Consider the following 15119-nt stretch of genomic DNA (forward strand, 5'->3'; position numbering starts at 1 on the left):
TGAAATTGATTAAGAGAGCTTAAGGTAAAGGATCCCTTAGGGTAAAGCGATCATGATATGATAGAAATCACCTTGCAATATGAGAAGGAGAAGCTGAAGTCAGACATATCAGTGTTACAGTGGAGTATAGGGAATTGCAGAGTATTGATATAGGAACATGCCAAAATTGATTGGAAACAAACACTGGCAGGGGTGATGGCAGAGCAGCAATGGTTGGAATTTCTGGGAGCAATTCGGAAAGCGCAGGATATATACATCCCAAAGAGGAAGAAATATTCTAAAGTCAGGAAGATATAACTGTGGCTGACGAGAAATTAAAGCGAACATAAAAGCCAAAGAGAGCAAAATAAAGCAAACATTAGTGGGATGTTAGGGGATTGGGAAGTTTTTAAAAACCAACAGAAGGGAACTAAAAAAGTCACAACAAAGGAAAAGACGGATTACGAAGGTAAACTAGCCAGTAATATTAAAGAGGATACCAGAAGTTTCTTCAGAAGCATATGTGTAAAAGAGAGGTAAGAGTAGATATCAGATCCCTGGAAAATGATGCTGGAATGGTAGTAATGATGCATAAGGAAATGGCAGATGAACTGTATAAGTATTTTTCATCAGTCTTCACGGTGGAAGACACCAGCAGTATGCCAGAAGTTCGAGAGTGTCAGGGGCCAGAAGCGTTTGAAGTTGCCATTACTATGGAGAAGGTGGTCTGAAGGTAGATAAGCCACCTGGACCAGATAGTAAGCACCCAAGGGTTCTGAAGGAGGTGGCTGAAGAGATTGTGGAGGCATTAGTAATTATCTTTCAAGAATCAATTGATTCTGGCATGGTTCCTGAAGAATGGAAAATTGCAAGTTTTACTCTACTCTTCGTGAAGGGGAGGAGGCAGAAAAAAGGAAATTATAGTCCAGTTAATCAGACCTCAGTGGTTTGGAAGATGTTGGAGTCGATGGTTAAGGATGTAGTTTCGGGATAATTAAAGGCACATGATAAAATAGGCCAAAGTCAGCATGGTTTCCTCAAAGGAAAATCTTGCCTGACAAATCTGTTGGAATCCTTTGAAGAAATAACAAGCAGGATAGACAAAGGAGGATGTTGTGTACTTGGATTTTCAGGAAGCCTTTGAGAAGGTGCCACACATGAGTTTGCTTAACAAGTTAAGAGCCCATGGTTTCACAGTAAAGGTACTAGCATTGATAAAGCATAGGCTGATTGGCAGGAGGCAAAGAATGGAAATGGAGGGAGCCTTTTCTGGCTGGCTGCTGGTTGCTAGTGGTGTTTCACAAGGTTCTGTGTTGGGACTGATTCTTTTTACATTTATATGTCAATGACTTGGGTGATGGAATCGATTGTGGCTGATTTTGCGGATGATATGAAGATAGGTGGAGTGCAGGTAGTTTTGAGAAAGTAGAGAAGCTATAGAAGGATTAGACAGATTAGGAAAATGTGCAAAGAAGTGGCAGATGGAATACAGTGTCAGGAAGTGTATGGTCATGCACTTTGGTAGAAGAAATAAAAGGGTAGACTATTTTCTAAATGGAGAGAAAGTTGAAAAATCTGAGGTGCAAAGGGATTTGGGAGTCCTCGTGCGGGATTCCCATTTAGGTTAATTTGCAGGTTGAATTGATGGTGAGGAACATGAATGTGACGTTAGTAATCATTTCGAGAGGATTAGAGTATAAAAGCAAGGACGTAATGTTGAGGCTTTATAAAGCACTAGTGAGGCCTTACTTGGAGTATTGTGATCAGTTTTGGCCCCTTATCTAAGAAAAGATATGCTGACATTGAAGAGGGTTCAAAGGAGGTTCACAAAAATGATTCTGTGATTGAAAGGCTTGTCATTTGAAGAGTGTTTGATGGCTCTGGGTCTCTACTCACTGGAATTCGTAAGTATGAGGGGTGACCTCATTGAAACCTATCGAATAGTGAAAGGCCTTAATAGAGAGGATGTTTCCTATAGTGGTGGAGTCTAAGACCAGAGGACACAGTCTCGAATTGAGCTGTGTCCTGTTAGAACGAAGATGAGGAGAAATTTCTTCAGCCAGAGAGTGGTGAATCTATGGAACTCGTTGTCACAGGCGGCTGCCGATTCCAAGCCATTGGGAATATTTAAGGCAGAGGTTGATAGGTTCTTGATTGGTCGGGGTATGAAAGGATAGAAGGACAAAGCAGGAGATTAGGGCTGAAAGAGAAAATGGATCAGCCATGATGAAATGGTGGAGCAGACTCAATGGGCCAAATGGCCTAATTCTATTCCTATATCTTATGGATATCATAAAATTGCTTAAAGGACCAGATACAGTAGAGACTTATAGAACCAGACAACATTACAGCTGTGCTATTGAAGAGTTGCATTCCAGGACTATTTGTATCTCTAAACGAGGGGGTTCCCAGCCTCGGGTCCATGGACCCCTCGGTTAATGGTAGGGGTCTATGGCGTAAAAAATGGTTGGGAACCCCTGCTCTCGATGAACTCCAGTACAGTTGTAACTTTTGCATTGGTGTAATTGGAAAATAGCTCTTGTTGATATGTCAGATATGTGTGGCCCAAAGAACTTCACTGTTTTCTCAAATTACCTTCCTTTGATAATAAGATCAGAAGTAGAGATGTTCACTGATGACTGCACCATATTAAATCCCTTTTTTAAGTCTTCAACAAGTGTCTGCATACAGTAAGTATCCAGACATGGACTGATAAATGACAAGTGACATTTGTATCACAGAAGTGCAAGGCAGTAAGTTTCTCAGCTGAAAGTGTCCAGTCACTTTTTAACATTCATTACCATTGCTAAGATACCTTCATCAATATTGTGGGGATCGCCTTTAATTAGAAATCCTATGGACCAAGCATATAAATACCTTTGCTACAAGAGATGCTCAGAAGTTGGATCTCCTACACTGAGTGATTTGTCTGATTCACCAGCACTGTTCTGCCATCTACAAGGTACAAGTCAGGACCATGACTCAGTTGTCTTGATGATTGCAGTGCCAACAATTAATAAGAAGCTCCACATTATGCAGAAGAAAGCAGGATGCTTGATTGGGACTGCATCAACCACATTAATCATTGAAAAGATAACCAGAAGCAAATATCGTTAATAATACTGATCGAGGGGAAGAAATGTGCAGGTATACAGCAGGGGATGAATGTTGCCTATTACTTTTTGTACTGGAAAATATGATCTGTGCTGATCAATCTGCTTCTCCAGAACAGAGAGAGTGCATAGAGAATGCTAAGGGAAGGATCCAAAGCTGGACAAAAGGTTATGTAAAACCTTTTGAAGATTTCTGTCTGAGACACAAGCTGTATCAGTTACTTCAAGCAAAATTTATACAGGACCACCTTTATTGCTTTTCCCTAGAAACCTAACACAGCGGTAGAATATATAGCTGCTCACTTGTCAAAAATCCACGGGCTGGACTGGCACCCAGAGAATGAGCACATCTTTGCTACCTCAAGCCAAGACAACTCAGTTAGGGTAAGTACTGAATCCTATAAATTCTTGGTTTTTATTCCATATGTTAACACAGAGGTACATGTCATTTTCTCTTCTTCTGGTCTGCAGTTCTGGGATTATCGCCAGCCACGGAAATACCTAAACATCCTCTCATGCCAAGTGCCAGTGTGGAAGGCTCGTTACACAGTAAGGAATTTTCCCAATTTGATGTCAGTGGTTGAAAGGTGGTTACCTGTAGATCTCTTCCCTATTAATTTTGATATTAATTATACTAAGTTTAATTGTGTATTTAGAATGTTAATGAATTTGCGTTAGATTTTAGCAGTCAGTGCTAAGTTGTAAGATATAAAAAGATAATTTCAGTCATGGGTAACAAGCATTGGTGGAATATAAATTCATTGAAAAATTCAATTGGGATTTTTGGTTTGTTGCTCTTTTTGTACCTGTTTTTTATCTATCTAATTTAGATAATAGCTTACTGTGATGGCAGCTGTTTGGAGAACTCTTTTTATTCAAGAGCAGCTGTGGGTAGCTTTTAATTCCTCTTGCCTTCTCTCTGTTGAGAACAAGTTACTAATTAATACTTCCCTTTCATAACACAACAGAAAGCACAACTTGCCAAGTTTCCTGGAGATATTTTACTTAAGTCTTAATAGGAATCACTGAAAAGAATAAACTTGATTAATTACAGAACGTTCATTGCTGCCAAATGACATGGTAGTACTGAAGAGATTTCTGTGTGTTAATCTTAAGAATGCCATTTTCCTTTTAGAATTAACTGTAGTTTATAGCTAATAAAATTTTCATTAGAATTGCTTTCTATCCTTGACAGCCTTTCACCAATGGCTTAGTGACAGTGATGGTCCCACAATTACGTCGTGGTGAGAACAGCCTTCTCCTCTGGAACATATTAGATTTAAATGTTCCAGTCCATACCTTTGTTGGACATGATGATGTGGTACTTGAATTTCAGTGGCGTAAACAGATGGAAGGTAAGAGCTCCAAGGCAAAAACAAGTGGTTCTTGAATCCTCAGAGGAGATTTGGTCATTTAATTTGTAAGATACCTTTGATATTTTGTTTATTAATCATTTAACTGTTTCCCCTACGATCTTTTTTGCTTTATGTCTCTTTTATTGTTGAGCTTGGTGGAAGCTTACAATTCAATCCAGCAAAATAATCTGCATCAAGCCTGTTAGCACTTATGTGTATACTGAAGACATTGCTCTCTTTTGATTCATCTACTGCTGTCATGCAATTACATTTACTTCTCTATTGCTGAGTATTCAATGAGGAGTAGTTCCTCTAGCTTGCCACAAACCTACAGCCTTCACCCAAAAAGCAAAATACTGCCGATTCTGGAAACCTGCTCTAAATACCGGAAATACTTAGCAAGTATGGTGGTATTTGTTCAGCAGTAAAAAGAATCAAATGTTTCTCATGATTAACCTTTATACAGTAATCATCATCATCATCATCATCATCAGGTGCCATGCCCAGATTGAGCTTTGACTGCCATGGCCCACACACTCCTGTTTCGGGTCAAGTGGATCAATTCATTGGTATTCATTTCCAGTTCTTTGGCTGCTGTCCCCATCATCATTTGTCTTTGCCTTCCTTTTGCTTTCTTCCCTTCAATCTTCCCCATAACTACTGTGCATTCTAACTCCTCTTTCCCAATCACATGTCCAATGAGGTTATGTTGCCTTTCCATGATCTCATACGTTATTTCGCTTTTTGTGCTCTTTATTCAGTAATGCCATCACCAAAAAAGGCCCATTCTACACCCAGGCTATTTGTGACCTGTGGATCTCACTGACTGTTCTCTGTTGTTATTGCCTAATCCTCAATCTGCCATAGAACTGCACCGATGCAAAAGACTTGCTTATTCCTGTGACGTTCTGGCCACCTTGTTATCTCATTTGTTTAAAAATCAGATGCCCACTTCCTATTCTACCCCAAGTCATATTCACTCTAAACTTTCTCAGTAAACGCTTCAGGTTTACTATTTCCTTTTTGTTCTAAGTGTGCACACTATTTTAGTAATCAGCTTGCTCATCAGCTGTCTTTCTTTTGACTCTTGAACCACCACTTCTATTTCAAGGGCCATTATGCAAGAATTACAACAATGAACTATCGCTCTTCTGCTTACTGTCCTTTTATCCGTATACTTTTGAAAAATACCAACGATGTAGAAATATTTACTAGATAAATGCAAACTGGTTTAGTTTTCCTAGGTTTATGTATTTCTACAGCTAGTGAGTTGCTTGTCAACAATTAAAATAAAAATAGTTTTATGTTTGGGGCTCAATTAGACGAGTGTCGTTTTACTTAAGACGAGTCTTTTTTTCCCACTTCATGTACTTTAATAAATATTAAATACTCCTAGGCTAGATATAGCAGGAACAAATGACTTTATTTATGATATAACCTTAATCCAGAAGAACTCTTATTTCTCCATTTCCCTCCTCATTTATCATTGAAGTTTATGAGTAAGATTGTTCATGTTGTGTAACTTTTGATTCTTGTATACCAATTTGCTATATTCTCGCTTTACTTGAGAACAACTGTAGTCGTTATCAAAAGTACTTGTTAGGATTATTTACCTTTAATGAATTTACCGTTAAATTTACCATTAAGGTTTTAATTTGGGTATAATTGGGTGATCATTAGAGAGAACAATAGGATTTGAGAGTCCTATAAAATACAATCTCAATGAACAACATGAAAGCAAAATGATTCTCTAACTCATTGTCTTAGAAAAAGAAACTTTAGGACAAATCCATGAATATATGTTCTAGCAATCTGAACTTTCATTTGGGGTCATGTAATGTCTTTGTGCAATTTTAAAGGTTTACAGTTTGAGCATTGTACTGCCTATATGCAAACACTATTCTATCCTTCCTTCCTTCCTTGTGCCCTTAACTCCTGGTGGACTCGTTGGGGCGCTGTCATGACAAGCTTTGCACCAGTCTGTTCCATCTGTCGTGGTTGTGTGCCAGAGCAAATGTTCTCCCTGTCCATTCTTTAATGTTGTCCCTCCATCTTTTCCTCTGTCTACCTCTCCTTCTTTTCCCCTCCACAGTTCCTCGTAGAACGGTCTTTGCAAGGCCACTGGATCTTGTTATGTGGCCGTACCATCTCAGCTTTCTTTTCTTCACCGTTGTGAGAAGGTCTTCATGGGGGCCAGTGTGGTGCTGGATGGTCTTGCGGACCTGCTTGTTTGTGATGTGGTCCAAGTATGAGATGCCCAAGATGTTGCGATAGCATCTCATTTCCAATGCCTGTATCTTCCTCTGTAGCTCTGCTGTGAGGGTCCATGTCTCACATGCGTACAGGAAGATGGAGAATACCAATGCACGCAGGAGTCTGATCTTGTACTTCATGGTGATCTTGCTGTCCCTCCATATTGTCTTGAGTTTGGATAGTGCAGTCATTGTCTTTGCGGTTCTTGCCAGGACTTTTGGTCTTGATCCTTCATCACTGATGATTGCCCCCAGGTATTTGAACTGCTGCACTGTCTCAAGTTTCTGACCATGGACTGAGATGTCTGTTGTGATGGCACCGTTGGCATTTGCCATGAGCTTGGTTTTCTCAGCACTTATTTCCGTTCCAAACTTTGTGGAGGCTCTTTCAAGATGGCTGACCAGGTTGGCCAGTTCGTCCTCTTTTCCTGCAATGTCATCAGCAAATCTTACGTTTGTGATGTTCTATTCTATGTGTTTGTGCAATTCATCTTCTGTCTATATGGGAATATTTGGCTATTTTATTCATGATAGTTATAGATACATGATGGATCTTTGATGGATTTGGACCAAACTCTATTCTCTGATCTGCTGTAGATATGAAGGACTATCAGCTAGTTACCTGGTCACGTGACCAAACACTGCGGATGTGGCGGATTGATACGCAGTTACACAAGGTAAGTGGTGTTGCACTTCTTCAGATAGGGTAAATTGACACAATCACCACTGTCAACCATCCCTTTAACTTAACAATAAATGGCAGCTCCCTTGGTGTAGAAAGTGTTCAGAAAGTAGTTTTACAAATGTTGAAGGGTCATACCAGGTTTCTCTATTGGCAAGATTGACATTAGGGTCTTGACTTTATATTGCATTTCTTTGCTTCACTGGAGGGGAAAAAAAATCATAGGTGATAGTAGGCAAGCAAATTCCATCTTAGGTTCAGTTGTTTGAATACAAGTTTGATGTCAGTGTCACTTCTCTATGAATGTTTTATCAGTTCATTACTAACGAGACATGAAGCCACAGACTGAAATTGAAATTGGTTGTACATAGTAAGCTAAGTTATCACCCAATGCTTATTCATTAGGTTATATTGAACATATTGTATGGCTTATTTAATAGTTGGAATGTAATGACAAGTTTAAGTGATGTCAGTACTCTATAAAGGAAATCCTAAGTGATTATGCCTATTAAAGCTTTCCACATAAACATAATGGTGGAGTAACATATAGCTATGAAGTATCATCTGTGTCTTTAATGGTATCGCCGATGCCTCTGCTAGTTGCTGGTAAGTTCATGTCCCACTTCAAGGACTTGAGCACAATTGAGGCAGACACTACAGTTCAGTACTGACACAATTCTACCTTTTTGGAGGTGCAATCTCTGAATGAGTTGATAAATCGTAGCTCTAAGTGTTTCCTTAAGTAGACATAAAACATCACATAACACTACTTCGAATAAGAGTTAAGGGAATTATTCCAGATGTCTTGGCCAAAATTTATTCGATAAAAAATATCTGGCTATTATTAGATAGTTGTTCATAGGGGATTGCCTTATTTAGCAATTGAAATGAGTAGGTGGTGGGTTAGCAGGCTTTGATTATGTGGCATTTGTAATGTAGAGTCTATAGTTATATGTTTTACTGGTTGAGTTTTCAATGCAACTTCCACAGAAGGAGGTCTTGATCAGCTATTTTGTTCCAGCTCTGTGCAAATGACATGTCGGATGGGGAAGAATTAATTGATGGTGTTTCCCTGCTCCCAGAGACAGACAAATCCTTTCATTCACAGGATACAGATCCTCATCCAACAATAAATCATGTGAGCGAGGAGGATGAAGGTAAAGTAGTCGCTATCTTCTAATTGGACTTCTCAATTCTATGCCTGTTTCTGTCAACCACAGCCTCACAAATTGGAAAATGGAAAGATGAAAACTAAAAGTTAACACTAAAACTGGTTAAGAATATTAGAATCTAGTCTGTATAATTTCCTGATCCTATCTGAACCATTCTTGATCTCCAATTATTTGCCATTGTTATCCAGATGTGTCCTTTGTATACTATCAATTGGAAGTACAAATGTGTTTTGTATTGGAAGGACAGCAGAATGCGAGATTTTTAAATATTTGTCTTATTTTGCTGTAGTTTAGTCATCTTCTAGCCTTTTGGCTATCTTGAGTCTGGTTCTGGTTGCTGGCCAGTGATAATATAGAAACAGAAAATAGGTGCAGGAGTAGGCCATTTGGCCCTTCGAGCCTGCACTGCCATTCAGTATGATCATGGCTGATCATCCAACTCAGAACCCTGTACCAGCCTTCCCTCCATACCCCCTGATCCCTTTAGCCACAAAGGCCATATCTAACTCCCTCTTAAATATAGCCAATGAACTGGCCTCAACTGTTTCCTGTGGCATATAAAACTGAGGAAGAAATACCAACTAACTTACTAGTTAATACTATTGAATTAGAGTATTTTTAATCTGATATTTTACTGTGCATGTGTCTGCATTGTCTGCCTTTCAATAAACACAGCATGCCTACATATATCAGTCTCAACCTGCAGGGGCATCATGTTTGGAATTTAAAAAGTGATGTATCTTTGCTGCACTGATTAATTTACAATGTGGTTGGCTGCAGTGGCTTACTAAAGGTTCTGGATAATGAGCTGACATTGTAGCAGCTATGATAATGAGCAATCGTCATGTTGGTATTTTATAATCTATATTGGAGTTTTAACATATAGAGGGTGGAAAAGCTGATCTAGGTGCACTGTCTTCTCAGCCTTTTTTGATCAGTGCATTTTACATGTTTTAAAATTTAAAAGCCAAATTAAGAAAAGGAAAAGTTAAAAATGGATTTCTGCAGGCATTTTATTTCTTGATCATGTCCTGAGCATCGTTCCCTTGCACTGTGCACTTGGAAGATTTGTATCTATATTTGGTACTTGTTTCTCTTGCCAGTATTTAGAACATTAATTTTACACTTAATAGTTGGTTTTGGTGGTCATTTTAAGCATCAAAAAAGGATTATAAGGGTTTACTTGTGAATTTGAGAGGTAGGAATATTTCAGTAATAAAACTTACCAAGTGAATTTCTACTTTATGTTTATGGGCTGTCTACCATAGGCATTCATTCTTTATCTTCCTTTCGAATTAAGGCACAAGTCTTGCTCACATTTCTCTTCCACTGCATTTTATGAGTGAGGCATTACTGTTCCATGCTGTTGGTCACCATTTTTGTTCTCAGCCTACTCATTTGTGTTTCTTTAATGAGTTATATGCATTGTTTTGGACTATAGTAACTCTGCATATCCCTTTACTTCAGCGCTGAGGGAAGATTTTCATAATCATGCAACCATCAGTTCTAAACCAGATTACCTTGGACTACCGCAGACATTGCAACAAGAATTCTCATTGGTTAATCTGCAAATCCGCAATGTGATGGTAGATGAGGTATGATTGAAAGCATTGATTCATTGCAGTAGTGATTGGGCTGACTTCTGATATTCCCACGCCCGACTCAATCTCAAGCAATAGTTCTTAAAATCTCATATGACAAGAATATATCTATTTTAAAGAAGTTGAAGAGTTAAAAAAAATTATTTTCCTTTTATTCTGAATTGTATGTGTTATTAGTACAAAATAAATAAGACACTAATGGAAGTACACCTTATTAGACATACCTGCAGAGTGCTCACTATTTTAAAGAATAAATCTGTGGACAAGTCTTTTTAAGAATTAGATTTTAAATTTAGAAGTTTAGACAGATCATGGTTTAGAGGAAGGTTCGTGTTTGTTTACATTCTCCTTTCTCTTCACCTTCACATTCTGATTCCCTGACTCTTGTTAAGGATAGCAGTTGTTTTAATCAAATGGCTTCTGGAAATAAGGATGCAGAATGTGCTGTGCCCGCTGTATATTCATATTTGGGTTTCTTCAAGTTCTGAGTTACAATGAACTTTTAATTTCCAATTTTAATGAAAAATTTTCCTTCAAGAGTGGTGTAAGGCATATTCCATTTTAGGTATTAAAATTAAAATTTTCATGAACACCATTTTTTGATTGTTATAATTTTAATCTTTATTTATGTTGGACAAATAATAGTGTTACAATGTTTCTTGTGGGTACAGATGGATGCTATAAATCGCAATTGCACAGTCTCGGTGCATTGTGGTAATCTACGAGTGAAGATGGTTGTGATATTTCCAGTACAGTACCCAAACAACGCTGCTCCTTCTTTCCAGTTTGTAAACCCCACCACCATCAGTTCCAGCATGAAGACTAAACTCCTAAAGGTAAATCAAGGGTGAAAATTAGTCAATCTCATAGGGACTGCCAGTAGGTTCCTATATTCCATGCCACCCACTTCTAAATGAAGAATATTTTGTGAAACAGTTGTTAATACATGTTTTAACTTGAATACCATTCAAATGCAAAGTTAAGTTGAGTTTCTGTATCCATTTCTGATGGATTAGATGAAGTGTATGGAGCTTTCCTGGTATTCTATCATCACAAAACAGCTTCATCTCTGTACTTTATCACATTATTTAAGGGCTTTGCTGATCACCAAATGGCTGCTTTTGCATATAAGCAATCAAGGTAATTCATTGCAAGTAAAATAGAGTCAAAGAAAAGTACAGCACAGAAACAGGCCCTTCAGCCCATCTAGTCCATGCCAAATGATTTAAACACTCTACTCCCTTCGACCTGCAATGGGAACAAAGCCTACCATCATGTACCCACCCAAACGCCTACCATCATGTCCTATCCAAACTCCTACCATCATGTACCCATCCAAACTCCTACCATCATGTACCCATCCAAACTCCTACCATCATGTACCTATCCAAACTCCTACCATCATGTACCTACCCAGACTCCTACCTATCCAAATTTCTTTTAAATATTGAAATTGAGCTCACATGCACCACTTGTCTGGCGGCTCATTCCACAATCTCACAACCCTCTGGGTGAAGGAGTTTCTCCTCAAGTTTCCCTTTTCACCTTTTCCCCTTAACACTCTAGTCGTAGTTCCATCCAACATTAGTGGAAAAAACCTGCTTGCAGTTGCTCTATGTAGAGCCCCCATTATTTTGTATACCTCTATCAAATCTCCTCTCAATCTTCTACATTCCAAGGAATAAAGTCTTAACCTATTCAGTCTTTCCTTGTAACTCAGATCTTCCAGCCCTAGCAACATAGCAACATCCTTGTAAATTTTCTCTGTACTCTTTCAACCTTGTTTACATATTTTCTGTGGGTAGGTGACCAAAACTGCACACAATGCTCCAATTTAGGCCTCCCTCATGTCTTGTACAGCTTCAACATAACAACATGCCTCCTGTACTCAATACTTTAATTTATGAAGGCCAATGTGCCAGAAGGTTTCTTTATGACCCTGTGATGCCGCCTTCATTGAATTATGGACCTGTATTCCCAGATCTCTTTGTTCTACCATACTCCTCAGTGCCCTACCATTCACTGTGTAAGACCTACCCTGGTTGGTCCTACTGAAGTGCAATACCTCACACTTGCCTGAATTAAACTTCATCTGCCACTTTTCCAGCTGGTCTAGATCCCGCTACAAGCCATGTTAGCCTTTCTCACTGTCCACTACACCCCCAATCTTGCTGTCATCTGCAAATTTGCTGATCCAGTTAACCAGATTATCATCCAGATTGTTGATATAGATGACAAATATCAACGGACCCAGCACTGATCCCTGTGGCACACCACTAGTCACAAGCCTCCAGTAAGAGAGGGAGCCATTTACCACCACTCTGACTTCCTCCACAAAGCCACAATCTAGTACAATTTACTAACTCATCTTGAATGCCGAGCAGCTGAACTTCTTGACCAACCTCCCATGTGGGACCTTGTCAAATGCTATGCTGAAGTCCATGTAGACAACATCCACTGCCCTGTCTTTACCCAGTTTCCTGGTAACTTCCTTGATAAACTATAAGATTGGATAGATATGGCCTACCATGTATGAAGCCATGCTGACTATCCTTAATCAGTCCATGTCTATCCGAATACTTATATGTCCGGTGTCTCAGAGTACCTTTCAATAACTTTACCACTACTGATGTCAGGCTTCAAGTTTATTTTCTGAACCTTTCTTAGACAGTGGAACAACATTGGCAATCTACCAGTCCTCTGGTACCTCACTTGTTGCCAAGGATAATATCTCTGCTGGGGCTCCGGCAATTTCTGCATTTGCCTCCCACAGGGTCCGATTGAGCACCTTGTCAGGTCCTTGGGATTTAGCCATCTTAATTTGCCTCAGGACAGAAACACCTTCTCCTCTGAAATCTGTATAGGGTCCATGATATTGATGGCACTTTGCCTCACTTCTGTAGACTGTGCTCTTAACAAATCTGCAGAATCCCTTTAGATTATCTTTTATCTTGTTGCTAGAGCAGCCTCATGTCTTTTAGGCCTCCTTGTTTCTTTATTAAGTGTTCTCTTGCATTTCTTGTACTTCATAAGCGCCTCATGTGTTCTCACCTGCCTATTCCTGCTATGTACCTCCTTTTTTTTATGTTAACCAGGGCCTCAATACCTCTTGAAAATCAAGGTTCCCTACATCTGTTATCTTTGCCTTTTATTCTGACAGGCACATACAAGCTTTGTACTCTCAAAATTTCACTTTTGAAGACCTCCCACTTACCAAGTACACCTTTGTCAGAATGTAGCCTGTCCCAATCCACACTTGCCAGATCCTTTCTGATACCATCTAAATTGGCCTTTCTCCAATTTAGAATCTCAATCTGTGGACCAAACCTATCTTTTTGCCTCACTAGACGAGATCTCCAGTTTCCTGTATCCCACACATGGAGTGTAACTACCTCTCTTCGTGTCCTGTTTATCACCACCTCAGCCTCCCGAATGATCTGGAGTTCATCCAGTTCCAGCACCAACTCCTTAATGCAGTTTGTTAGAAGCTACAGCTGGATGCACTTCTCACAGGGTGTAGTCGTCAGGGACTGGAGGTCTCCCTGCCTTCTCATATCCCGCATGAGGTGCATTCAACTATCCTGCCTGGCATCTTGAGTAGACAATAATGTGTTATGTAAATACTTGTTAGTGTGTGTACATTACTGGCCGTGCATCGTAGGTGTTTGAAGTGGCATATCTATGGTTGATTTCGTGTGTGTGTTTTCATACATCTTGCCTGTGTAGTGTTTATTGTATTTGCCTCTACCTCTCATTTTCTTTCTTTATTTTTGTCACTGTTAGTGATAATTATGTTGTGTATTTTGTGTGTCTCTGAGGAACTACACAACAAAGTATGTTATTCTATGTAAGTGAGTATCTGTGTGTTGTCTTGTATGTCATAGGCATGATCTGCGCAGTTCTTGTGCTCCACTGTGAATTTTATAAGCATGTTAATTTTTGCGACAGATTCTGAAGGACACATCTCTCCAGAAGGTAAAGCGAAATCAGAACTGCTTGGAACCCTGTCTACGCCAGCTGGTGTCCAGCCTGGAAGCCATTGTGGTCAGTGCACTTTGTGTTATATCATTGTTCATTATTGTATGGTAGATAAAATTCTTTAATGCTTTCAAATTTAAAGTAGCTGGATGCAGTTGTGTGTGAGATAGTGTCACAGAATGAAAAATTTCACAGAATTAGAACGATACAGCATTTGCACCAATCCTACATTATTCCCATTGTTGCCCACATATTTTCATCAACTTTCCCCAGATTCTTCTACTCACCTTCAAACCTACTATTACCTACCCATGTACATCAGTTCTAAAGGGACATCTGTCTGCACTTGTGACAATACTAAACGGATTTACCAAAATTAGGAGCAACCGAAAGTGACCAATCAACCTGCCAATCTGCTCATATTAAAGGGTCATGGCCCAAAACATCAACTGTTTATTCCCCAATGTAAATGCTGCCTGACTTGCTGAGTTCCTCCAGCACTTTGTGTGTGTTGCTCAAGGTTTCCAGCATCTGGGAGGAAACCTGAGCACCCAGATGGACACAGGGAAATGTGCAAGTGTCACACAGATAAGACACAAAGTCAGGATTGATTGTTGGACTCTGGTGCTGTGAAGATAAGCCACAGTGCTGTTCTAATATTGAGGATGAATTGCCCACTTCAGTTCTGTAGGCTGAGATGTGTTTGTTAAGACATCAGTGGGATCTACATGTTATGCCATATGTGGGTCAGGAGTTACTTAATGGGGGGAGGGGGTAAAGCCCTTCCTACCATTGAGCACATCTACATGGAGCACGTCAAAGGAAATCAGCATACATCAGGGACCCCACCACCCAGGTCTTGCTTTTTTCTTGCTGTTGCCATCAGGAAGAAGGTATAGGAGCCTCAGGACTCACACTACCAGGTTCAGGACAGTTATTACCCTTCAACCATCAGGCTCCTGAACCAGAGGCGATAATTTCACTCAA

At 39.5% G+C, this 15119-nt stretch overlaps 1 protein-coding gene across 3 annotated transcripts in view; it reads left to right on the top strand.

The window, feature by feature from the left end:
• wdr59 (WD repeat domain 59) overlaps positions 1 to 15119 on the top strand; it is a 92657-nt gene that overhangs the window by 20878 nt on the left and 56660 nt on the right. For all 3 annotated transcript variants that reach the window (XR_010020279.1, XM_063066666.1, XM_063066668.1), the window contains exons 8-15: positions 3360 to 3476; positions 3564 to 3641; positions 4288 to 4447; positions 7297 to 7376; positions 8403 to 8538; positions 10021 to 10148; positions 10826 to 10990; positions 14103 to 14198. Coding sequence is in view for 2 of the 3 variants with exons in the window: in XM_063066666.1 (XP_062922736.1) it covers positions 3360 to 3476; positions 3564 to 3641; positions 4288 to 4447; positions 7297 to 7376; positions 8403 to 8538; positions 10021 to 10148; positions 10826 to 10990; positions 14103 to 14198 (960 nt within the window). In the remaining variant the exon portion in view is untranslated. The remainder of the gene's footprint in view (positions 1 to 3359; positions 3477 to 3563; positions 3642 to 4287; positions 4448 to 7296; positions 7377 to 8402; positions 8539 to 10020; positions 10149 to 10825; positions 10991 to 14102; positions 14199 to 15119) is intronic.

Source organism: Mobula hypostoma, chromosome 14, assembly GCF_963921235.1.
Source record: "Mobula hypostoma chromosome 14, sMobHyp1.1, whole genome shotgun sequence".
Taxonomy (NCBI): domain Eukaryota; kingdom Metazoa; phylum Chordata; class Chondrichthyes; order Myliobatiformes; family Myliobatidae; genus Mobula; species Mobula hypostoma.